This window comes from Heloderma suspectum, chromosome 4 (assembly GCF_057233095.1).
Source record: "Heloderma suspectum isolate Gila_16-S chromosome 4, 16-S_ref, whole genome shotgun sequence".
Lineage (NCBI taxonomy): Eukaryota > Metazoa > Chordata > Lepidosauria > Squamata > Helodermatidae > Heloderma > Heloderma suspectum.
The window spans coordinates 201,517,278-201,544,238 of NC_139461.1; the positions used below are offsets into that span (position 1 = coordinate 201,517,278).

Genomic DNA, 26,961 nt, shown 5'->3' on the forward strand with positions numbered 1-26,961 from the left:
CTTGCTCTACATTTCATGCATCCTCAGAGCAGTGCAATGAGCTTGGGTCTTTGTCTTTTTTTTGCTAAGAGGAACAACCAAGTTGTTGTTTTTTGTTAGAGGGTACAAAGAACTTGCTGTCCTCGGTCAATTTCTCTAGCCAACACACAGTGAGCTGAGTGGCAGGGACTGTTTCTTTGCATGAGACATAAGGCTGCAAGGCACAGCTGACTGCAACTGCTTTGGATAATTGTTGCCACAACAGTCACAGAGAGGCTTCTTTATCATGCTGCCTCATTAAGAGGTAAACATAGGAACTAGAGCTTAGACTTAGGGCACAATCCTATACATGTTTAGGCAGAAAAAAAGTCCTGGCTGGGGAACACTGGGAGTTGTAGGACTTTTTTTCTGACTAAACATCCATAGGATTGTGCCCTTAGGAACTGCAGTCACTCCTGATTTAGTGTTAAGAAAGGAAGCCATAAACGGAGAAAAAGGCCATCTATCTCTTTGGAGCACATTTAACACGCTGATTAAGAGGGAATTTCTACAAAATTCCAAAAGCTTTTCACCATAGACCTTTTTTTAGACCAGTGTGGAACCAGAATGCATGAGCATGCAAGGTATCCAGGAAACCTGGCTAAATGCATAGTGCTATTCTTAGCAGAACAACAACAAAGTTGACCTGGAAGTGTCACCGTGATGTAAGCACAGTCAGAACATTGTTTTATTACAATGCACTGTCAACCGGATGCAGGAATTGTACAGCCTTGTTTAGAAGGTCAGAGGAGTGAAACATAAACCTGTCTAGAGAACAGCATTATCTTCAATAACATTTGCCCCTTGCAGTCAATGAGTGAAGTTCTTGTAGATGATCCTCCAAACTCATTCCCCCTTCCCACAGCTACTCCTCTTTCCTCCCTCTTTTTCTATTTTTCTTATTGGTGATCGTTTAAAATTGTTTTAGATATAAAAGTAATAAACAATGTAATAAAATGCAAATAAACTATACTGTACACCTACTTTTGGGCCACTCTGTATGTGTGTCTCTGGGTGTGCTGTCTGTAATCTTTGTAAACTGCCAGAGAGCTTTGGCTATTGGGCGGTATAGAAATATAACACATTAAAAGAAATTTCGCCTTCTTTGGGAGAAGGGATATGTCTTTTAACAAAGGTTTTTTGTCCTCTGCTTATTGTGCGCATCATCTTCCATGTTAGAGATGTTCAGTGGGAATATTTGTAAATGTGTAGGTTAGGGAAGATGTGGAAGGGCATTTGGGGATTGTTCCACTCCTATTTACAGAGTGCCTGCAAATATATTTTAAATTCTAAAATGCGCGCGCACACGCGCGCACGCACACACACACACACAGTGCAACTCACTCAGGTCCCACTACAAGTAATGGGACTTAAGTTAGTTTTGACTAGTTTGTTCCATAGCTTTCCATGGGAGTTCAGACCAAATACAGTCAGGGCCAGAAATACTGGAACAAGGATTAACTGTTTTGGCAGTTGGCCTCTGTACACCACCACACTGAAGTTGAAAGGAAACACACCCAGATGGGAGCGAAGTCAGGACTTTCAGCTGTAATTCAAGGGATTAGACAAAAGTGGGGCACTAACCATCCAGGAAGTACAGCCAGTGGCATACACACACACCCATCATTGGTGGCTCATAAGTAATGGAACAAACCAACATCATTTCAAACGTAAGGATTGCCTTTAATACCTGGATGAAAATCCTTTGCAGTCAATGACTGCCTGAAATCTGGAACTCATTGTTGTTGTTGTTCAGTCGTGTCCGACTCTTCGTGACCCCATGGACCATAGCACGCCAGGCCTTCCTGTCCTGCGCTCTCTCCCGGAGCGTGCTCAAGTTCATATTCATTGCATCCGTGATGCTATCTAGCCATCTCATCCTCTGCCGTCCCCTTCTCCTTTTGCCTTCAGTCTTTCCCAGCATCAGGGTCTTTTCCAGTGAGTTTTCTCTTCGCATTAGGTGGCCAAAATATTGGAGCTTCAGCTTCATTATCTGTCCTTCCAATGAGCACTCAGGGTTGATTTCCTTTAGGATGGACTGATTTGACCTCCTTGCAGTCCAGGGGACTCGTAAAAGTCTTCTCCAGCACCACAGTTCGAAAGCATCAATTCTTCGGCGCTCAGCCTTCCTTATAGTCCAGCTCTCACAGCCATACATTACTACTGGGAAAACCATAGCTTTGATTAGACGGACCTTTGTCGGCAAGGTGATGTCTCTGCTTCTTACTATGCTGTCTAGGTTGGCCATAGCTTTCCTCCCAAGGAGCAAGCGTCTTTTAATTTCATGGCTACAGTCACCGTCTGCGGTGATCTTGGAGCCCAAGAAAGTAAAATCTGTCACTGCTTCCATTTCTTCCCCTTCTATATGCCAGGAAGTGATGGGGCCAGATGCCATGATCTTAGTTTTTTTAATGTTGAGTTTCAAACCAGCTTTTGCACTCTCCTCTTTCACCCTCAACAAGAGGCTCTTGAGATCCTCTTCGCTTTCTGCCATTAGGGTGGTATCGTCTGCATATCGGAGGTTGTTGATAATTCTCCCAGCAATCTTAATTCCGACCTCTGATTCATCCAACCCGGCATTTCTCATGATGTACTCTGCATATAAGTTAAATAAGCAGGGTGACAATATACAGCCTTGTCGTACTCCTTTCCCAATTTTGAACCAATCGGTTGTTCCATGTCTGGTTCTTACTGTTGCTTCTTGACCCTCGTACAGGTTTCTCAGGAGACAGGTAAGGTGGTCTGGTACTCCCATCACTTTAAGAATTTGCCAGAGTTTGTTGTGATCCACACAATCAAAGGCTTTAGCGTAGTCAATGAAGCAGAAATAGACGTTTTTCTGGAATTCTCTTGCTTTCTCCATGATGCAGCGAATGTTGGCGATTTGATCTCTAGTTCCTCTGCCTCTTCTAAACCCAGCTTGTACTTCCGGTAGTTCTCGGTTCGCATACTGCTGAAGCCTAGCTTGTAGGATTTTGAGTATCACCTTGCTGGCATGTGAAATGAGCGCAATTGTGCGGTAGTTTGAACACTCTTGGGCGTTGCCCTTCTTTGGAATTGGAATGTAAACTGACCTTTTCCAGTCTTGTGGCCACTGTTGAGTGTTCCAGATTTGTTGGCATATTGAATGCAGCACTTTAACAGCATCATCTGTTAGGATTTTAAATAAGGCGGCTGGAATACTGTCATCTCCGCTAGCTTTGTTGTTACTAATGCTTCCTAAGGCCCACTTGACTTCACTCTCGAGGATGTCCGGCTCAAGTTCAGTGACCGCACTATCATGGCTATCAGGGACATTCAGATCTTTCCTGTATAGTTCTTCTGTGTATTCTTGCCACCTCTTCTTAATCTCATCTGCTTCTGTTAGGTCCCTGCCTTCTTTGTCCTTTATCATGCCCGTCTTTGCACAAAACGTTCCCTTGAGATCTCCAATTTTCTTGAAGAGATCTCTCGTCTTTCCCATTCTGTTGTTTTCCTCGATTTCTTTGCATTGTTCATTTAAGAAGGCCTTCTTGTCTCTCCTTGCTATTCTCTGGAACTCTGCATTCAGTTGGGTATATCTTCCCCTTTCTCCCTTGCTTTTCGCTTGCCTTCTTTCTTCAGCTACTTGTAAAGCCTCATCAGACAGCCACTTGGCTTTCTTGCATTTCTTTTTCTTTGGGATGGATTTCATTGCTGCCTCCTGAACAATGTTACGGACCTCCGTCCATAGTTCCTCAGGCACTCTGTCTATCAGGTCTAATCCCTGAAATCTATTCCTCACCTCCACTGTATATTCATCAGGGATATGATTTAGGTCATACCTGAACGGTTTAGTGGTTTTCCCGACGTTCTTCAATTTCAGCCGAAATTTTGCAAGAAGCAGCTCATGATCTGAGCCACAGTCAGCTCCAGGTCTTGTTTTTACTGACTGTATGGAGCTTCTCCATCTTTGGCTGCAAAGGACATAATCAATCTGATTTCGATATTGACCATCTGGTGATGTCCATGTGTAGAGTCGCCTCTTGTGCTGTTGGAAAAGAGAGTTTGCTATGATCAGCATGTTCTCTTGGCAAAACTCTATTAGCTTTTGTCCTGCTTCATTTTGTACACCAAGGCCATGCTTGCCTGTTATCCCGGTGATTTCTTGACTTCCTACTTTAGCATTCCAATCCGCTATGATGAAGAGGACATGTTTTTTTGGTGTTAGTTCTAGAAGGTGTTGTAGGTCTTCATCGAACCGATCAACCTCAGCTTCGATCAACCTACTGGGTTGAGATCAGGTGACTTACTTGGCCATTGAAGAACATCCCACTTCTTTGCCTTGAGAAACTCTTGGGTAGCTTTTGCTGTATGTTTGGGGTCATTATCCATCTGAAATATGAAGCAGCGTCCTATCAGTTTGGCAGCATTCAGCTGAATCTGAGCAGAAAGTATAGCCCTATACACTTCAGAATTCATCCTGCTGCTTTTATCAGCAGCCAGGTCATCAATAAACACCAGTGACCCAGTTCCATTGGCAGCCATACATGCCCATGCCATAACACTGCCTCCACCATGTTTGACAGATGATGTGGTATGCTTTGGATCATGAGCTGTTCCTTTCCTTCTCCATACTTTTCTCTTCCCATCATTCTGGTACAAGTTAATCTTGGTTTCATCAGTCCAAAGAATCTTATTCCAGAACAGGGCAGGCTTTTTTAGGTGTTTGCTGGCAAAGGCTAATCTGGCCTTTCGATTCTTGAGCATTACCAGTGGTTTGTGCCTTGTTGTGAAACCTCTGTATTTATATTCATAAAGCCGGCTCTTGACTGTAGATGTTGACAATGACATGCCTACCTCCGCAAGAACGTTCTTGACCTGGCTAGATGTTGTGAAAGGGTTCTTCTTCACCATGAGCAGAATTCTGTGGTCATCCACTTTAGTTGTCTTCCGTGGTCTTCCAGGCCTTTTGCTGTTGCTGAGCTTGCCAGTTAATTCCTTCTTTTTTAGGATGTTCCAAACTGTTGTATTGGTCAATCCCACTGTTTTTGCTATCTCTCTGATGGGTTTGTTTCCTCAGCCTAATGATGGCCTCCTTCACTTGCATGGACACCTCTTTGGATCTCATGTTGGGAGTTCCAGGGAACAGCTACCAAATGCAAATGTAACACTCAGAACCACCTCCAGGCGTTTTATCTGCTTGATTGGTCATGGGGTACCCAGCAAACAGGCCAAACCTGGCCATGCAGCTGCTTGTCAGCTATTCGTTCCATTATGAACCAACAACTGTGTGTGTGTGTGTGTATGCCACTGGCTGTACTTCCTGAATGGTTAGTGCTCCACTTTTGTCAAACCCCTTGAATTACAGCTGAAAGTCCTGACTTCACTCCCATCTGGGTGTGTTTCCTTTCAACTTCAATGTGGTGGTGTACAGAGGCCAACTGCCAAAACAGTTATCCTTGTTCCAATATTTCTGGCCCTGACTGTAGGTATAATACCGGCAGGCATCCTAGTGCCCTCAAGATATTTTGGGCTACAGCTCCCATCAGTCTGTTAGAAGGGGAGTTGTAGTCCAAAACATCTGGAGGGTACCAGATGAAGAAGGCTGCCCTATGTCCATTCAGAAAACATGGGGCTGGTGGCATTGTTCCTCTCCCATTTGCCCCACTACAGTTTTGAATAACCTGGGGAGGGGGCGTAGCTTAGTAGTAAAGTACCTGCTTTGGATGCAGAATGTCCCAGGATCTATGGCATCTCCAGATAGGGCAGGAAAAGCTCCTGCCTGAAACCCTGGAGAGCTGCTGCCAGTCAGTGTTGACAATACTGGGCTAGATGGACCAATGGCCTGACTCAGGATAAGGCAGTTTCCTCTGTTTCTAACCCAGGTCTCATAGTTATCCCATAGGCAAGTGCAGATACATTTAACTACACATTACAGGAAGAAGAGGAGAGAACTCGAAGAAGAGGAGAGAACTTTTGCAAACAGCATCCCTATGATCAAGGTCAAATTCCAGACTGGACATTAAGATTAGCTATAATCTAATTTGCATCACATTGCACCAATTTTTACAACTGTTATATTCCCCAATCCAAGAATAAAATACCCATTACTATGCCTACACTACTATGGATAAAAATGGATTCAGACTAGGTGAGTATGATATGCAGTAATGTTTTATATGGTCAACTATAGGCAGATATAGGTTTGCAGTATATTAAGCAAAATGGCTGAATACATATGGCACTTCTTCACTGACATGATTTCTAGACCTTGAACAGAATTCGGAAAACTATCCTTTCTCAGCAAGAGCTTTTCAAATATATCCTGATAATATGATTTTGCACACATATCAACAGGAGTAAATATAAATAAAAAGGAAGTCCAACAGTCCATTTACCTGAGCTTGTTTCATGACCTTATGCAACAATATTTTAAAACTATAATTTAGACAAGTATAAAACATTAAAAACCAAACCTTAAAGGGTATCTGTAATTTGTTTACAAAAAGAATGTGCCACAAAACACATGCAATACAACGTTAGTCATAATAATGCTTTTGATACACATACGTGGACAACAGGCATTTTAAAGAAAGCTTGCACTCGTTAATCCACTTGTTTTGAAGAAAGAAGTTCCAGAGAGGATAATGGGACTTCTCCAAAGTAAGGGGCTAGAATAACGGTAGCCTGTGTTGAACTCTTTAACTAACTGCAGTAGGTGAAGTTCACATGACTGCAAGACAAAAAATTCTGTATGCACAATGAAGCAGTGGACACACACATTTACTGCCCCCCCCCAGCATGTGTGGAGCATGACATGTGACCCAGCACACATGCCCAAGTCTTACGACCCTTCCTTCTCCAAAGAGCAAATGGAAGCATTGCAGAAATTGTGCTTATGTGCACATACAGGTGCATGCCGTGGAGGGAAAGCGCACACAGCCCTGATGTCCCTCCATATATGGAGTTTCTGACGATTGTGTGAACTGGCCCTTAGTCACATGGAGATACAGTGCACATGAGCTACACCAGACATACTGGTGCAAACTTCTTTTGTTCTGGTTAAGACACAGATCATATAAACAGCACCCTTCAGCATTACCATTTCTAGCAGATTTCATTTGGAATAAGCAGCCATCTTCCATAAGTATTTGTAGAGAATCCACATTTTAGTCTGCATTGCCTCCTCCATAATATAACCTCCAATTTCTAATCTATGACGGATAACTACACAGAAAATCACTGACTGTACAGACATGTTGAACAGTTTACATTCATTAGCAACAACAGCACTTTGGTTTATATGATTAGATTTAGACTTTAAAAAGGAGAACGTCTCTCTTCCTCACATCCCGCTAAACCTCAGAAGCGTATAAAATGGCCTGCTTATGTGCATATTTTAGCTTGGGATGTTTCACTTCAACCTCTGACTTGTTTACACATTTAAGCTGAGGATGAAGTGAGTTGAAAGAGAATCAAAGAAAGACAGAAAGAGTTGGCAGGATTTGGGGCTCTTGCTACATGTCTCATCCTAGCATAAGTGGTCGCCTAAACAATAGCAGAATTGTTCTCTGGTAAGAGAGTGATGGTTTAAAACTAGAGGCCTCCAGTTTTATCATTTAAATAGCAATGCTGCTTGGGATTCACAGTTTCATACAAAAACACCAGAAAAATGGAGTTAAGAATCTTGAACAAAGCATTCTCAGCACCCCTACCAAAAATAATTCCCAGGATTCTTTGGGAAAGCCATGACTGTTAAACCAGGATGGAATGAAGAATTGTTTGGAATACAGATATGCCCACAGCAAACCCTGAATGAAGCAAGACACTTTAGAACAGAGCAGTGCTGAAACATCCTGGAATTCTTTGCTTGCATAGGTGGAGGTTATTATATCAGAACAACAATGCTGAGATAACTTCTGAAACTAACAGTGCAATCCTAAGCAGGTCTACTCAGAAGGAAGCCTCACTGAATTCAACGGGCCTAGTTGTGCAACAAATCCTTAAAATGTATCTTTCATATCTAGCAAGTAAATATATGTTTATTCTGTCAATGATTTATGGAATTCACTGCCACAAGATACTTTGATGGACACAAGCCATCAAAGGCTTAAGTGCCTTTAATGGGGATTAGAGAAATTTGTGGAGGATAGATCTGTCAAAGGCTATTAATCATGATAGTTATTTGCAGCCCCCAGCTTCAGAGGCAATGATGTAGTACACACAGAACTCTAAACCATGGTGTAGTTTGTTATCTGGCTTGTTGGTATGAACCCATCCCAACAAACAAACCATGGTATATTGTTGGCTTACAATGTCTGGCTTGTTTGAACCACAGTGTCTCATGATGTCTTGAACCCAGAACCTTGGCTTATCCCTTATTTGTGCTGTTGTCTGCCCTGAAACAGAGGTGCCCAAAAACAGCAGCCTGAAAATGAAGCCACTCTGAAGGCTGGCAAATGGGTGGGAGAAAAACACACCAGAAATTAGGAAAACAAGCCACAGTTTCTTTGTTCAACTGCAAGACAATTCATGGCTAAAGCAACAAACCATGGTTAACATAAACCATGTCAGAGGGCTTTTGCCTTCATGCCCTGATACTAGGTTTCCTGAAAGCATCTGGTGATCACCGTAGGAAAGAGAAGGCTGGAGGAGATGGACCTTTGGGATTCCCTTATGAAATAAAAAAGAGGATATGCAATAGCTACATGTATATAGAAGCTATTGCTCTTAATTACAGAACCATTATCTGAAACCACATTTTGATTCCTTCATGCAGCTCATAATTCACACTTATAACATGGCTTTTCTTTTCTACTCATTGAACAGCTAGAAATGTTCTATTAATGTGCAAATTAAATGTGAATTTTGTAATACACCACCAGATGCTTCCTGTTCAAGAAAGCTGGCCCAGAAGACAAAAGTCAACACTTAGCGAATCACCCAGCCGTTGTTAAATGCCAGTTATCAAGATTAAAATAGCACCTCCCTGTTAATTCTGTGTGGGTGTCTCAAACACTGGGAGAAGAAATCTGGTTTTGGGGGTGCAGTAGTGCTCGGGGAGATGTGAAGAAGACAGCCTAGCCAAGGCCACTCCATAGCAAGCCCTGTTGTCGTTGTCAAATAATGCAGAACACAATCATGTCATGCACTGTTGGCCAAGGCCGTTACGTTATAAGTCATATATGCTGCCCACCTTTGGTGGAAATCTCCTCCATAATGCATGGTGTGGCTACATATCATGCCAGGATGTAGTAGCATGAGCAGCTGAAAGAATTACATGCGCAGATATAACAAGCTTTGACTTGCACATTTTGGCTAGAGGTTATCACGAGATGGATGCAGTGATCACTATCACTGCAGTTTCCTCACAGCTTGCCCCCTTCCCCCAGCAAAAGCAACTTATGCTGCCTTGAGGGAGGGGCCAGGGAATGTTTGCAACCAGTGGCATTTTTATACGTTTATTCTAAGTTTATTATTAAGTATTGATGTTCAGTCGTGTCCGACTCTTCGTGACCCCATGGACCATAGCATGCCAGGCCCTCCTGTCCTGCGCTCTCTCCCGGAGCGTGCTCAAGTTCATATTCATTGCATCGGTGATGCTATTTAGCCATCTCATCCTCTGCCGTCCCCTTCTCCTTTTGCCTTCAATCTTTCACATTTTGTCAGAACTCTCTGCCATGACCTGTCCGTCTTGGGTGGCCCTGCACGGCGTAGCTTATGGCTTCACTGAGTTACGCAAGCCCCTTCGCCACAACAAGGCAGTGATCCATGAAGGGGATTATTAAGTATCCTCCTCAAAAATGAGCTATGATGTAGCAGTGACAATTGCTCCAGAGCCTGGTACATCAATGTTGCAAACCCGGACGTAAGCCCCATTAAACTCAATGGGAGTTTCTTCTGAATAGACATACCTAGACTTGCACTGCAAAACACACTTACTAGGGAGTAAGCTCCAGTGAGTTCAGCATGACTTACTTCAAAGCAAACATGCTTGGGTGGCACTGTAAGCGCAAGGATAGATATCTAGCAGTCTACCAGGAAGCCAATAGCAGGACTGTCTACAAAATAATCTAATAGATATATGTGTCAGGTTCTGATCCGGACATAGTCACAGACTGCACGTGGGAATGAGCCTAGGGCAACCCTTGGGCTCATGGGCTCTCCCCTCTCCTCCTATGGGGTTGCTGGGAGATTAGAAGCTTTTGCCCATCTTTGATTAACAGCAGTTTAGTGTTACACTTGTTAACTATATTTGTTGAAATAAGCCAGTGGTTTGAAGTTTGGGTCCTTCAAATAAACCATAGTTAAGATTAAACACAGTTTGTTAGACTTGGACAAAACGACAAACTGTGGCGAATGAAAAATGGAAGCAAAAGCTTCCAAACTCCTTATGGCTGCAACGGAAAAGGAAAGGGGGGAAGCATACAAGGCTCATTCCCATCACAATAACCCGTGGTTTATTGTGATGTCTGAACACAGCCACAGGCAACTAGTCATGGACACTCTGTGGCCTCAGATGGGGATATGTATCTCCATCTACCTAGGGGAAAATGCATCTGGCCATTTTAATAGAGCCTGGATAAGGGTATACATTCAAATCCTCATCTGCACCTACAACAGCTACATGCAGGGAAGACTTCTTGCATTTGCAGATAACCTTGCTGGATGGAGTGACTATGTATTATGGATAATTAAAAAATAATAATAACTTCAACATGAAAACACATTCAGTATTGTGTGTAACATTGTTTATAATGCTGGTAAAATTTAAGCACAGATATTCTATTTTCTTTGTAACATGACACATGGTAGGGTGGAAGTAAAGCCTGCTGAGATCAAACCAGCAAGAATGAACAAGATTATAGCCTTAGGGCAGAATGCAATGCTGCTCATGCGCCAGCAGTACCCACCACTGGTGCAACAGGAAAAGAGTGTTTCCTAAATCAACCCAAACATGCCAAAATGCTAATTTTCAAAATGTAGCATGTCAGCGGAGCTACCAGAAGGGAGCTTCGCTGACCTGTCCCATTCAGGAAAGGCACATTTCAGCTCATTTCTGGGCTGCTCTAGGAGGCGCTAGCTTCCTTTCACATTGGCAGTGGGTCCTCCTGCTGGTGCAGCAAGCAGCAGCGATAATGGATACTGCTCTTTGTCTGGAGAGTTTAGAACTTTTCTGACTGTGATTTCTAGCAGGACTTTGCCTTATGGTTTGACAGGTCATCTCATAGTCGATTTATTTGTATGCCACCTTTCCATGGCAAACATGCCCGAAGTGGTTCACAACAACATGATTCCCCCTCTCCACAGGAAATCTAGGGTATGGTCAGTTTTTGGAGAGAAGCCACGGGAATCCAGAACAGTATTCTCTATATCCCCAACCTTCCGAGAATCCGAAAGTGCATTCGTGATAGGAAGATCACAAACTCCATTCTGTAGCTTCATCTGTAGATGTGGCAGCGTGGTTGCAACCAGCAAAGCTCTGCTGATGTACACGTGGGAGCACCAATACAATGGGTGGGGAGAGATGAGTATCACATGGTATGGCCTTTTGTCAGAACAGAGTCTCTGATCATGGCCGAGAATCCCAAAGACAGAGACAGTGACTCAAAGACATTTCGCTAACAGAAGCTGAATCCTAGCCAAAAGCATGATTTCAATTTGGAGTCTTCAAGAGAACAAGGCCTCTATTGCCAGCAATGGCTGCTGAAGTTCCTGTAAGCAGAGAAGGCTCTTTCTCGACCCATAACCAGCAGTGAGGATGCACCTCTTATCCATGAGTGGCTGCCTTCCTGGACTGCCAAAATGAAGCCTCAAGAACAGGACAGTCTGACCTGACAAGGCTACAATTACCCGCATCTAGGATAAAAATATGAGAGAGGACTTACCACTTTAAAGCATTAAGATGGTTTACAAAGCAGAACGGAATGGATTACAGTTGCTATAGCAACCGTGCATTCATCTCCTTAAATATGTGTTACCTGCATTATATATACTGAAATATGCTGATCCTATTTTGACCTAGCCCAATTTTTTTTAAGGCAGATGTAAACAATTTGATTTTACCACCAGAGGCCCACAATTTCAAGGCAAAAATTAAAACTACAAACACAGGGGTGAGGTGGGGAGGGACCAAAACAATAACATTGATACAAAAATATGTATATACACTTAGTCCAGAAGTGTCCATACGGAAAACTCTTGTCAAAGGGACCAAGAAAATAAAAAATAGACTTTAAAGGCATATTCAGGCTAGCTTGTTATGTACAAGGCATTTGGCAGAGACGTGTTTTGTAAAAGAACTGCAAACGGGAAGTTATTCTGCCTTCATCTGTTCCCTGACATCCAAAGGCAGAGTTTCAAACAAGGTGTCTTCCACCACCAGGCCAGCCTTGTTCAGAGCTCTGCATTCACCAAGTTCATGGGGGAGAAATTCCAGATGGTTTCCTTTAATGTCTAAGTAGGAGAGCAACACCAGATTTCCAATTTTAGGTGAGAGAATGGACAAGTTGTTTTTCCCAATCTTCAGTGTCTTGAGTTTTTTGCAAAAGTACAGCTCATCTGGCACGCTCTCCACTTTGTTGCACGTGATCGAAAAATACTGCAAGCTTTGTAGAACCCCAATTTCAGGGGGGATGAATCGGATGTCATTGTAAGACAAGTCTAAGTATCTAATTTTGTTGCATAGGAAGAGGTGGGAGGGGAGAACCTCTATCTTGTTGTGACTAAAAGAAAGCCGTTCCAAGCTGGTGAGCTTCTTTATGTGCTCGGGGATGTAGGTTATACTGTTGTGCCATAGCTTTAGGATGGTAAGTTTTCTAAGGTGTTGAAAGCTAACAATTTCCTCTATTGATTTGAGATTGTTTTCTTTCAAGTCTAATTCTTGGAGGCTGACAAGGCTGAAAACAGCATGGGGAATGCGCTCCAAGTCACAGTGGACCAATTCTAATTCCGTCAAATTGACCATTTTCTTCAGGTTGTTGAGCATCACAAGTTTTGTGCCATCATTGTGGATGCACATTTTTTGAAGGTGACTTGAAACATCAACCACAGACTGTGGGACTTTGGACAGGTTGCTTTTAATGTACAGAACTTTAAGACTCTTGAGTTCTCGAAAAGACTCCAAAGTTATGTTTTTAGAAATGTCATGGCACAGAGAACCAATCAGGCTCAGCTCTTCCAAATTTCTGAGTCCATACATCCAAGGAGGCAGTTCTCTGAAGTCATCAAATTTGACGTTTAAGACTTTCAGGTTGTCTTTCAGAAATGCCAAGGCTGCACTGTGGATCTTTGCAGAGCACTGGTACAATGAGAGCTCCTGGAGATTATCCAGTTGAACTATGGTAGCTGGAATCATGACGTTATTAATGATTTCGAGTTTCAATGACTGAAGCTCCGTAATTTCGAAAACCGTATCGGGAAGTCCAGACAGCATAAACAGCTGCAGCTCCAAACGGTTTTGGGCATTGGTCTGCAGTCTTTGCCTCAATTTATCCGCAGTCCACTCATTGTTTAGATTAAGCTGTTTCAGTTTGTTTTCACTGACCTCTGAAAGAAACACAGCAAATCTTTTGGAATAAAGAGGGTCATACTGGTCTATCATGTGGAGCATAAAAGCAAAGTCATTTCTGACATCTGGGATGTCATCAATTCCAGTCTCTTGCCGAACATACTCAAAAGAGTATTCTTTTAGTGAGCGGTAAAACAACCAATACAGAGTGTAAAGGCATGTAAACCCATAGATACTTACAAAACATAAATAGCAGAAGGAAAGTTTAGAGAACAGATGTGCCATAGTGTGATTGCAAGAAAAGTGCTTATATCCTGTCATGTCTTGTATGTCAACATTGCAGTCTACTGTAAACTGGACTTTTGAAACAAGCGCACCGTTATACGCAATAATGATAAGAAACTTAATCACCTTCAGCACTGTTTGGCGGACATACATAGCATACAGGAGGTCACCTTCCTCAACATGGAGCCGGAACTTCTTCACCTTCTCAAACAATGCTTTGGCCTGCTCCCCTTCTTTTTTATCTAGTGCCCCAGGCGTCCCCTTATCCACAATGAACTTCTCAGGTATGGACCTCAATGACTGAGTCTTAACCAAAGTCCCTTCCGCACTAGGCTGGACAGTGTTCGACCTGTTAGTGTTGTTCTTCCTGTTGTCCTTCTCTTCAGAGTCTTCTCCAGAAACCTCAGATAAAGCCCTTGTTGTCCAAGGAGAGTCAAAGCACTTCCCCAGAATGGAGATAAAGTGTTCAATTTTTGAGCTCGATCCAGGGAATTTGAACCAGAAGTTGCTACACAGCATGAAGATCAGAGTGTGTATAAGAACAAGGTAAGGGAAGTACTTTGCATACCAGTGCAGGGCACGCTCATAGCACATTTGATTGATAAAGCTATACTGCTGGAGGTCTAAGTCGGTCTTTAGCCCTTTCATTTCAACCGTAGCAGGAGGTGTGGATGGCTTCGGTGGAAGAAGTGGGGTTGCATCGGAGTCTGAACTTGACACATTCGAAAGGTGAGCATTGCTCTGTGAAGGCTGTACTCTTTTTGGAAGGCATATGATCTTATCTTGCATAACCTGAAAAGCATACAAACAAACAAAGATCATAGTTTAAAGTATATTCTGTGTAGAAAAAAATAGTTCAGTGGAGGAAAAGTATGTGATGTGCCTGATGTCCAAGAAATATCTCTGCCTTTAGCTTCAGCATAATTATCATGTCACCTTCAGTGCTACCATATTGTTTTGATTTGAAACCAAATAACCATGGGGATGGACAGAGAAACACACAGTATTTTTATTTTTAACTGCATTATTACTGTATTTGTCAGCCTGAACAAATGATTTCCCCCCTTTTTGCAGGTTATCAGCATCCAAATCCAGAAAAACAGGTTGAGTATGTTCGACATGGCTTTGCTTCCCCACAAGCTGTGTGGGAGAAGAGGCACATATACAGTGATTTCAGTGACATTATTCAGTGGGATCCACCAGCGAATCATGGATTTGAGTTTTCAGATAGGAGGCACAAATGCTCCATTCTGATGGAATTAGGTGGGAAAGCAGGATGAGGCTTGCTTCCTACCCAAGGAGAATTTGGCAGTATGGTGAATGTTCTGAGAACGATTTTCTGACATTTTCTAAAATGGGAATAAACTTGGGAGGGCTGGCTGGTTACAGTAGATTGGAGCCATTCATTCATTACATTTCTGTACCACCCAACAGCCAAAGCTCTCTGCAGGTTCACAACATGATAAAACATAATATAAAAACTTTAACATTCAAAAATGTAAAACAGGTAAAAACAATTAACAATAAATCTACTGGGACCTGATAAAAAACTAAAAAAAAAAAACAACCCAAACAATTAGGGATTTATACAGCACTTAAGGGTATTCAAAACACTATACATACATAATGTCAGTAATCCTTTGTTGTTGTTCTGTCATTAAGTTGTGTACAACTCTTCGTAACCCCATGGACCATAGCACGCCAGGCCTTCCTGTCCTCCACTCTAGGCCAGTTATGCTTTACCAACATGTTTCAGCTGGTGTGTGCGCGTGTGTGAGTCAGTATATGAGTGAGAGAGAATGTTGCATGCTTATGAGGAACTAGTGAGTTTGACTTGGATACCTGCATTGAGCAGGGGGTTGGACTTGATGGTCTAATAGGCCCCTTCCAACCCTGCTATTCTATGATGCTATGGTGGCTGATGCATTACTGGGACTGAGGACTGCACAGCTCATGCTCTTGGCTACATCATCTTCCATCCATTTGCCAGGCCCTATCACTAACCTAATCATCCTCTCTGACTCTGGTTAGCCCAGTTACTGGTTGAATCTTCTATGAGAGAAAGAAATTCACTGGTTTTCCCAAAAGATAGGTATTCATTTTTTTTTTTTAGCACTAAACCATATTCATATAGGACAAACGTAAGTCAAGACTGTGTTCTTGTAAAGTTTGAATGGCGCACGTGTTAGATATGTAGTCCTCCAATTGCTAAAGGTGCCTTCATGAAAGCTAGCATTGTAAATGGCACCTGAGCTCCACTCACAGGGGAAGAATTGCGCATAGATAGCTAAGGGCACAGTCCTACGCATGTTTAGACAGAGAAAAGGCCTACAACTCCCAGCATTGCCCAGCCAGTCTTGCTGGCTGGGGAATGCTGGGAGTTGTAGGCCTTTTCTCTGTCTAAACATGCTTAGGATTGTGCCCTAAAAGACTTAAAACGAGCCCTTTCAGCTCTGCCCCCTTTCTAGCTGCACGCCCCCCCTTCCAGCCACTTGTTGCAGTTATGCTGCATCCTTCACCTGGGTGTTCTGGGCGGCTGGGAGAACAAGTAGGCAGAGCATGTCCTGTAGTTGTTTAGCAACTAGGATGCAATCACAGCACAGCCTTCTTCTTGCCAGCCAAAACAGCCAGATGGCTGCTGTAGCACCGATGCTTATAGGTGTCCACCCAGCCATAAGTAATGGCATGAATTTATTTGAATGTATTTATTACACTTATATCCTGTTCTTCCTTCAAGGGAAGCTCAGAACGGCTTATGTAGGGTTCCCAGGAAGTCTCTAATCCAAGCAGCTTAAGGGACCGGACCCGCTTAACTTCGGCAATAGAACTGCACTGCCTCCCTTCCGGACAATCCTCCCTGCCATACTGACAACTAATGATATAGGGTGGGATACAATTGTTTTAAACAAACAATTATGAACCACCATCATCCTCAACTATCATGCGACTGATGGTGGTGAAAATTCTGTAAGGGCCACACAAAATGACTGTTCAGTGCTGTTTGCAGGCTAATATGTCCAAGGCAAAAGGGACAACCTTGCCAAGGAAAAAAATTACATACACCATGATGAGAAGCTACTTCTCATCAAAACACAATGGAGATACATCATGAAGAAGCTCTCCGTGTCAATGCTTATATTTCACCAGTTCTATGGAAAAGAAAGATGTCAGTCTCTACAATAATCAGTGGTGTTTCTGAGCAGTTTTAAACGCCAAATGTACCTATAATGTACAATGGCAGAGTGCTTGAGGCTATCTGAGTGCTTTCAAATCTCATATCTGACACAGAACCAAAGACTGTGCAGGATTCCTCCCTCTAAATTAAATATTTAGCGCTATTATCAATAACAATGACACTGCAGATGATGCATTGGTCTCAGCTACTGGCATTACTCGAGCGATCACAGATTAACGTCAGCAGAACAATTTCAATTTGCTTCAGTGGATGGCACAGGCTGCCATCTATAAATTAGCAATGGGCAGGAATGAGAGTTGCATTCTCACATGCCATTTCCCTGAGCTTCGCTCACTTGCTCCTAAGGGTGGCTTGCTGCAGCAAAAAGAACTGGCTGATGGTTTATAGCCATCAATAAGATAATGTTTCAGTATATCCATACAATAAATTCAGTATATAATAGATATTAAAAGGGATGCTGAATCTGTACTACCAACACAATTTCGCAGTTGGAGAAGAGGGAACTGTCAGAGATGGCATCCGAAGGCGAGCCTGTAACTGAGCCAGGAAACGGGCAGGTTGCTCAAGCCCAAAATGGCCACTTTGACAGGAGCCCAGTCTGTGCCTGCAATACAAATTCCTCAGACTGAGGAGCCAAGCTGGAATCAGCAGCTTTATAGAACCGGGTGGAACTCTACTGGCCCTTTCTGTAGAGGTGAAGGCCCAGAAAACAAAATGGAAAAATTCAGGAAAAATAGTTTTCCCCATTTTTTTCCCAAGCGGTTTTTGTTATTTCTGAAAAATTGAACACCTCTGGATTATGAAATATTTTATTTTAGAATTTAAGACGAAGTATTTATATATTGTTACCCAGCCTTTACTCCCCCAAAATGATTTCTTAAACTATGTAATAAGAACACTTTTATAGAAAGACTAGAAATGTAATATGTCTGGAAATAATGAAGCCACGGGGGAAAATGTTTTTTTTTTATCCTCTTTGTAAGATTTCCAGTATAGTTAGTTTTTTCATTCCTTATTAAAAATTATTGATCTAAACTATATTTTACTGATAGACATTTATGCACACTTTCCCAACATGTGAGCAGAGTCACCACTGTGCCTGACAGTAAATATGTATTCTTGACAGTTTGGGTTTTGTTCTATAGAGTCCTGTGTTTCTGATGCTCTAGCAATCATTTAACATAGTTCTGATCTATTCAGACAATAATTACAAATTTACTAACTGAGTTTACTTTTAAAAGTTTTAAAATATAATGATAATTTTATGAACATTATACATAAAATAACTTTAGGAACAAAAAGGCTGCTTTATGCTCCTAAAGTAGCCCTCTGCAACCTGGCGCCCTCCAGATGCTTTGGACTACAATGCCCAGCATTTTTTATTATTATTATTATTATTATTATTATTATTATTATTATTATTATTGCATTTATATCCCGCCTTTATTCCTCTTGCAAGGAACCCAAGACGGCTTACATTATCCTCCTCCTCTCCATTTTATCCTCACAACAACAACCCTGTGAGGTAGGTTGGGCTGAGAGTGTGTGACTGGCCCAAGGTCACCCAGTGAGCTTCCATGGCCAAGTGGGGACTAGAACCCGGGTCTCCCGACTCCCAATCCAACTCTCTTGCCACTACACCACACATTTCTGACTGGCCATGCTGCCTGAGGCTGATGGGAGCTGAAGTCCAAAATATCTGGAGGATATCAGGTTGGGGAAGCCTGTCTTAAAGCAATAAAGTGACTTTAGATCTAGTGCTAAAATCGTAAGTATTGCTTATTTTAATTTCCCCCCAAAATTTCCAATTTTTCTGAAAAAAAAACCCACTTTTTTTGCCATGGCTTCAAAATTTCCAGAAATTTTACATCTCTACCTTTGGGTCACCTGAAATTATAGTTGCAGGACCACTGCCAGGCCATCCTCACTGGGGATGCTAAAGCACAGAAGGAAGAAGGCAAGCAAATTCCACCTCTGGCAAACTACCATGGCAGAACACAGAGTCAGACACCTGAGTCCCACAACCAGAGTCCCTAGTCCAAGGTTCACTGGCGCCAGTACCTTACACAATATGGCGAGTGCATACCTGAATTTCCATGGTGGGGTTTCCACTCAAACAGAACTTCAGATTCTTCCCAAACCTCCTTAAACTCACGCTAGTATTTTCCTCCAACCTTCCCCGCCCCCCTTCACAAATGAAAGCTCAAACACATCTGATAAACAGTATGCAAGGTGGAAACCATCACGGTAAGCGCACAAATTGACTGGGATGAGAGTAAAGTACAAATGTTAGCTAGGTGGAAACACAAGCAGCAGGCCCATGGCCAAGAATATGGGCTTCTAAGGACAAGAATTTCAGGCTTGCTGACTGCCAGTTCAGCGGGAAGACAGATGGGTCCTCAGAATGCAGTTTGTGTGTGTGTGTGTGTGTGTGTGTGTGTGTGTTTGTGTAGGGAGGGAGGGGGAGAATAAAGACAGTTTAGTGCCATATATAGCAATTGGGTACCATTTATAGAATACAAATTAAAAATAATTTGTTATGTCCCAGATTTTTCTGCTTTCCCATTTTTATCCCACAGAAGCCAATGTTTGCAAGAGGAGAGGGGGCGGTGCTCCTGAACATGTGGAAAACTCAGCATAAGGGAAAGCCATCAACTGCAGTCAGCGAAAAAATCAAACTATAGACTTTACTCTTTAGACTGTTATGGGCAGATATACTCCAGACTCTATACTACTGTGCCTTCTATGAGCATACATACTCAAGGGTGTATAGACTCTTGTACCTCTATGTGTACACATTTGCATACTCAAGCAATAACCAGATGCAACAACATGCATGGTCTGTACCATTTGTGCTTTCTATGACTGGGTTTACATGACATGCTAACCCATCATGGGTGACTGCCCATGATGCGTTAGCATGTCGTGTGAACCTGGACCGTTCTTATCAGGCTGGGTTGTTTTTCCCAAACAACCCACCCTGGGAACCAACGAGCTGCAGTAGGGGTTGTTTTGTCCACAATGGGTTGGCATGTCATGCAATCCAGACATGCCAACCCATTGTGGGTAAAGAGCATCAGGCAGCAAGCCGCTTGGCAAGAGCAGGAGAAATCCCTGCTGCTCTTGCTGAGCAGGGCTGCAACTGCCATTTGCAGGGCAAAGCTGCTGCCCATGCTAGTGACAGCCCCTCCAATGGTGCCCAAATGGCATGTTGGAGGGGCTGTCACCCCCAGCTCCAGCCCCGCCGATCCCTCCTTCCCAGCTCCGATTGTGATCTTGATTGCGGTCAGAGCCCTTTAAAAAAAATTCCCCAACCTGTTTTGCACATGAAGGAGGCTGGGAAACATTTTTTAAAGTGCCCTTGTGGCCCTTGGGTCAACAGGACTCATGGCAAAGGGGCTGGATTCCCCTACCTATCCAATTTCTGGGACAGGGCACATTAAAAAAAATTGTCACAGCCCCATTTGTGCCCAGAAACCTACAGGTAAGTGGCTGATTTTAACCCTCCCCCCCACCTTAGGGAGTGGGGCAGCAGTGGGGGACCACCCCAATGGGCAACACCACTATGGCATGACTGGGAAAGCCAGATAAGTAAGTGGGTGATTTTAAACCCGCCCGCCCCCGGTGGGGTGGGGGGAAAAAAGCTTAAAATGATCCACTTAGCTGCAGGTTTCCCAGTCATGCCATGGTGGGGGGCCCCCCGACTCTCCCCCCAGCACCCCCCTCCTTTCTATACAACAACATGGTCGTCCCCGGTTTGGGAAAAAGATCGTTCTTGCAGCTTTGTTTTTTGGGGTTTCTTTTTTGACAGCTTTTAGAAGCAAAGCCAGGAGAATGGTATTTATGGGAAGGGCAAAAGCACCCAGTTTCTTTTGAAGGAGCAGGGAAGCCAGCTTCAGGAGGGGCAGGATACAGGGGAGAGGGTGTCTGCATTCTATCCCACGCCTCCCCATGCCAGCCTCCCTGCTTCTTCAACGTGAAGTGGGCACCTTTCCACCTCCCCATAGGGATTGCTGAAGCCATTTCACTTTTAACAACTGCCAGCTGTCCAAAGCAAAGCAACCGCAGTGATCCCACTGGGGAGGTAGGAATGCAGTGGGATATGGTGCGGTGATGTCCGCACTGTAGCCCACCTTCCCTGTGCTAGGCTCCCAGCATCTTTTAAAAAATTATTTCTTCATGCTGGAAATGCGCATTTATGTAACGTTTTAGATAGCGAATATACATTCTTCTATATGCAAGACTTTGGCTAATGCACCAATGCAGTACCTGCTAGTTCTGCAATGTGCAACACATTTACACAGAATTTCTCCGTCAGGTGTCGCACAGTTACAACCTCTCCTCTTTCAAAAGGGGCTTTCTCAGAGTTCTAGTTCTAGCTCAGGATGTTCCTTGAGTTCCCCCTATAAAAACTTCATAGACATTTTTGTATTGCCCATCCTAAACAAGTCTTGGCAACCTGTCTTAACCCTTGGGGAATTAATATGAATTATTAGTTAGCAAGCACTTTGAAAATTGTGCCTTTTTTGGCCTTTGAGGCCCATTAATTAATAACGGGGGCATTAAATAAAACACTTTCATTCTTTCTCAGAGGGAGAAAACAGAGGGAGAAAAATAATACCTGAGATTGCAAAATGGGAAAAAGCAGACATAGGGCAGTATACAATGGGGCCGCTGCACTCCCACTTACTGTGTTTTATCAGCAGGACCCACCACTTATGCAACGGGGAGTTAGTGCCTCCTAAAGGAACCCTGGACATGACTGGAAATGCTAGGCTCTGGATCACGGCAGGTCAGCAGAGTTCCCTTCTGCGAGCTCTGCTGACCTGCCCCGTTCCAAAAACGAGTGTTTCCATTCATTACAGGTTCCTATATCAACCACTAGCTGTGGTGGATCCCGCTGCCATGTGGGTCCTAAGTGTTTCCCCCGGAAATAATCCAAGCTGTTTATGAAAGTATAAAATACTAAAACTTAGCCTTAACTTGGCTTTGTCAAAACTTACCAAGCGAGAAAATGCATCAGCCTTAAAGCGATGATCTGAATGTATTAATCATTCCCCCTTTCCCCTCTGACTTGACAGGGAAGTTAAAATCCCGAGGTTACGCAATTTTCAGAAGTGCTATAAGATCTTCTAAGTGAAGTGATTGGGGCCAAGACACCTGTGGGCGCAATTCTTTTCTTTTTTTAAAGAAGCATTGTTAATCTTTTATCTGTTTCCGACATACCTACGTATTTATTTTATAATGTTAGCAACCCTTTCTGCCTCCGAGACCTTAAAATAAAATTGAAAGAAGACTGAGCTTTATCAAGCTACAGAAGCGCTAAGGGGTTGGACTGTAATATTTGATAATGGACAGAAACACACCATTTGGTGGAGCAGTGTTTGTATAATAAACAGGATCCAAAGCATGGGTGGCTAATCCGCAGCACGGTTTTTGCCAAGTGGTTTTTGAGGCAGTCCTAAAGCAGGAGGGCTTGGAGGCCTGGCTGTGGCAGAGAGGCAGCCCTGCAGCCTGCCTGTCTTTCGAGTGCTAGTCTGCTCCCCGCTCCCCTCCTCAGTCGATTAGAGGCAAAGCCGCATCAAGCCCACATGCTGGGGAACTCGGACAACTCTGCCATGCATTGAAAGGATGCATGAAGGGGGCCATAGGGACTAGCCCCACTCCACTCCACCAATGCCTCCAGCTGCCTTGCTCCTCCCCTGACCAGAGCATGTTAAAAGAGTCTCTTCGTGCATACCATCATGCGCAGTTCTGCCATGCAAGTGGGGGGACACTTTCATCGGAACACAAGAGTACACAGAGCTCTTCTGATCTGCTCCAAATGTATGAATGGCGGGAGGAGGGGCAGGGGACTCTCGCCTGTTGGCAGCAGGTGGTGGAGCTAGTTCCCTCCACATACCCCAACATGTTCTTTCAAAACCTACGGGTAGAGACGTCTGAACCCACTGCCAATAGAGGAGGAAGGCACTGCATGCATACTGAGCATTAAAGTGGCACTACATCATACTTTGGGATACGACTTGCTGCACGCTGCCAAAAAGGTTGGCCACCACTGGTTTAAAGTGTTGTGCTACGGAAGTTCAGCTACTTAAGCAGGGCTGGGGGGAGGGGGAAATTCGGATCTCATCTGCCTCCCAAAACATTTCTGCTGGCACTTCGAAATAGGACGTTATTTCCCACCCCTGCCTTGACAGCGCGTGTTTTTGATTGCATTCCTGTTTCCTTACCTGTAACGTGCAACCAAACACGCCAATCATCAGCATGGCAACGGAAAGATAGTCTGTAAATACATCCCACCATGGCTTCAACACCCGGAAGGCTGGCTGCTGCTCAGAGAACTGGCGGAACTCGGTGATTGGAATCATTGTTCTGAAAGACAGGGAAGGGGAAGGGTGTGTGCATGTGAAAAATGGTTAGGGTTTTCCACCTATTTCATTCAGTGAAACTGAATGTGGAAAAAAATCTTCCTCTTCTATTCTATGAGATCATAGCAAATGATCTCATATGATCAAGGTAGTCCAGAAGCAGATGCTAGTCATCAAGTTTGAAGGACCTCGATAGTATTAATACTTCCCATATTTCTTTGTGGTTACACAATCTCTCAAGGTAGTGACTGGCTCCCAGACTGGCATTCTGATTTGCTGGGAGCCTTTTAAGGGGTGAGTCAGGTGCTCCTCCAACCCTGGACATTCTGTCCCTGACCTACAGTCAGCATTAAAATTCCAGAGGAGGCTATTTTCTAAAGAAAAACTAACTGCAGAACACAACAGGGAGAGCTACCTAGCCTTTCCATGTTCCGAGCTGTCTGTCTGGTCTTCTCCTACTATCAGCCTCGTCTGTTCCTTGCCTGCTCCTTAGAATTCAAACACAGTTTTCACTTGACCATCCTGCTTAGAATGGGACTTGCTTCATTCTAACATTGACAGGTTATGAACCCCATCAACTTGACCCAGACTTCTTTTTGTGTCAGCTCTAACACCATCTTAAGGTCAAGTTTTGTAACAAGAGCAACATGGGAAGGCATTTGCAGCTTCCCCATGGTTTCTCATACCATTCTGGCAGTGTTCAAAACCAGTACCCACAGGGAAGTGGTAACCACATCGCTCTGATATAACACCTAAATTAGCTCTAGTTTGCTGGCGGTGAAGACCGTGCCTGCAGTGGTATTTCAGATACCTCTGAGGGCAGCATATAATCGATAGTCCAACCAGGATGATAATAAAATCTCCAGTGTCGCTTTCTGACATTTGTCCTTGGCTTGTATATAGAACTTTTTTAAGCTCCAGCATTACATTCATTTGCTTGTGGAATTCAAACAAAGAATACCTCTGGAACATTCATGTTCCCAATTTAAACTTCTTTGAAACCCCCGACGATTCCAGGGCTAATGATGAAATCTAGGCTCCAGACACCATTAGCCAGTCAAGAACATTATTCGACAGTGCAGATATGCCTGCTTCTATTATCATGTACAAAAATCTGTGCTGAGTGACACAAAAGCAAAAAGCTTCATCGGAAAAGTCAGAACATACCGTCCACCTGCATTAAAATTCCAAAGGAGGCTATTTCCGAAAGGAAAACTCTGCAAAACACAACAGAACAAGACACATAGCCTTTTTCAAAGGATACTGTTCTTATCCCACGTAATCTTTTAAGAGATCATGAAGTGTGTAGAAAATGTGGAGGGATGTTGGTTTCCTTTATGAAGGATTATTTAGGAAAAACTACCTACAGACACAGGTAAGCAAGAAACAGCTTTGCTGAAACAGCTCCTGTTCGCTGGGAAAAGAGAATTAATACATTAGTGGATACAGCAAGTATAAGCTACACAGAGCTCCTTGTTTTCTACAGTTCTGCCTTTGTTCTCTTGGAATTCAAGCACCTTGCTGCTCTCTGAACTGTTGTCTGGGTTGTGTAACTGTCAGCGGGGCAGGAAGTTTTGGGAGAAATGGTCCAGGACTCAGTTTTCTGATCTGTGCCAACTCTATGATTCCATGATGCCCAATCTGGATTTCTGAAAATCCCTATTTGCTTTCATTTAAAACCAAAAGGATTTTACCCCTTTGTAGCTAGAAAGGTATTTGACAAATGGGATATTTAAATGTCTCTTTAAAAATAGTGTTTCTCAGTAATGCAGATTTACCTGCTTCTCCCTCATGGCCTCATCAAAATCTCAGTATGCACCCCTAATAACACCTGTTTAAGTCATACTTTCTCCTGGCCAGGTTCTCCCAGCACTGAAATATTTTGCACCCAAATACTGAAAAGCAATGTCACACTATTGTGCAAATCAAGCAAACTAAAATGGATGAAGCACATTTTTGCAATTACTGCAGAAACCATATTAAGCCAGTTATTTGCATAATTTAATTTTCAGTACTTAGTTTGGCTTTTCAGTTCAGGATCTAGCATTTTGTTGTGGTATAGAGAGCAGAAGCCACCTTCAGTGTTTCCAGGACTGTATGTTCTGTACATCTGCAGAATTTGAGCTAGGATTTAACTTGGTGTTTTTATTTATTTTATTGATTTAAGGTGCAATTCTATGATTAGACAGAAAAAAGTCTTACAATTCCCAGCATTCCCCAGCCACCATGGTTGCTGGGAGGGGTAGGACTTCTCCTCACCCCCAAAGGCTCCCAGAATAGCTTACAAATAATCAATAAAAGAAAACAGTTCTGGCTCACAGGCTTACAATTTAAAAGGCACAACACACAAGGAAAAAGTAATAGGGAGGTAAGAGTGTTATGCCTGCTGGTTGGCCGTGTGTGTGTGTGTGTTAAAAGCAGGAGTGGAAATCTGTGGCCCTCCAGATATTGTTTGACTCCAAGTCCCATCAGTCCCAGTCAGTGGTCAGGGATGATAGGAATTGTAGTCCAGCATCATCTGGAGGGCCATGCATTCCCCATCCTTGGTATAAAAGAACAAACAAAGGAGTTTGGGGGATGAACAGAGACATCAGGAAAGAGAGAGTGCTGTAAGCGGAAAACTGGACATATCTGGGAGTGGGGGCTCTCACTGGAGATCTATTGCTGGGTGGAAGCAACTTGTATATTTGTAAATAAAATACATGTTACCAAAACGCCATAAGCCTCCAATGCTCTCTTCTCCAAAAGACACCAGAAACCTTTGGGTGGGGCGTGGCGCTGCTCTTGGAACTTCTCACAGTTCAGGGAAACAGAGAGCATGCAATGCTGACTTTTCAGACCCTGATACTGTTCACCTGCCAGGATGCAGTTTTACTGACCAGATCAATAAGAGAAAGGCTGGCTGGCACCCTTGGTGGTGGGACTATCCCCTGACCCTGTTTGTCTGCAGGAAGTACAAGATGAAGATCGGAATAGCAGGCATGGTGTCAATCTGTCAAAGCAGCCCGATATTTTCTCTTTCTAAATGCAAAGCAGCGTTCATTCAGGGGTCTGCCAAACACTATGATAAGATGACTTGTCTTTTATTCTGTAGAATGGGATGGATGCTCCCTGTTCTCAAACACCCCAGCCCCTTGGTCTCTCTCGCTCTTGCATTTTGATCCAGAAAAACGAAGTTGGGAGGGTTCCACGCTTAAACGCTGCCTTAAAAAAGCTAAATAAAATAAATGTCATGAAGGAATGCTAAACAACAGAAATGGGTGCTTACAAACTCTGTAGTCACCTCATCACTTTTGTGCTCCCACTGCTAATGTTTCTGTTTCCCCTCTACCCTTTAATTTATCTACATCAGTAGCATTCTTAGTCACAACAGAGCCAGAACGTTTTATTACTAACCAACTACTGCAGAATTCCTGGAGTGGATGGCAAAGAAACAGCACGTTCATTTTTGTTTCTTCATTTTTTTCGCCTGCATAAGACACTCTATGTGCAGCACCTTCTTGCTATGACCCTTTCCAACAAAATGTCAAAGAAGAAGAGCCAGTTCGATTCAACCTCCCCAACATATTTACTAGATTAAAGCAGGGGTGCTGAACCTCAACCCCACGGGGCAAATCCAGCCT

The 26,961-nt window shown here is 43.3% G+C and overlaps 1 protein-coding gene across 1 annotated transcript in view; it reads right to left on the reverse strand.

Annotated features, from left to right (window-relative positions):
* Positions 1 to 6,136: 6,136 nt before the first annotated feature.
* The window catches only part of LRRC8C (leucine rich repeat containing 8 VRAC subunit C), a 47,550-nt gene continuing 26,725 nt past the window's right edge, over positions 6,137 to 26,961 (reverse strand). Inside the window, exons 2-3 of the mRNA XM_084851983.1 lie at positions 23,201 to 23,342; positions 6,137 to 14,566 (exon numbers count right to left, since the gene is read on the reverse strand). Coding sequence (XP_084708109.1) covers positions 12,296 to 14,566; positions 23,201 to 23,338 — 2,409 coding nt within the window. The 5' untranslated portion in view covers positions 23,339 to 23,342 and the 3' untranslated portion in view covers positions 6,137 to 12,295. The remainder of the gene's footprint in view (positions 14,567 to 23,200; positions 23,343 to 26,961) is intronic.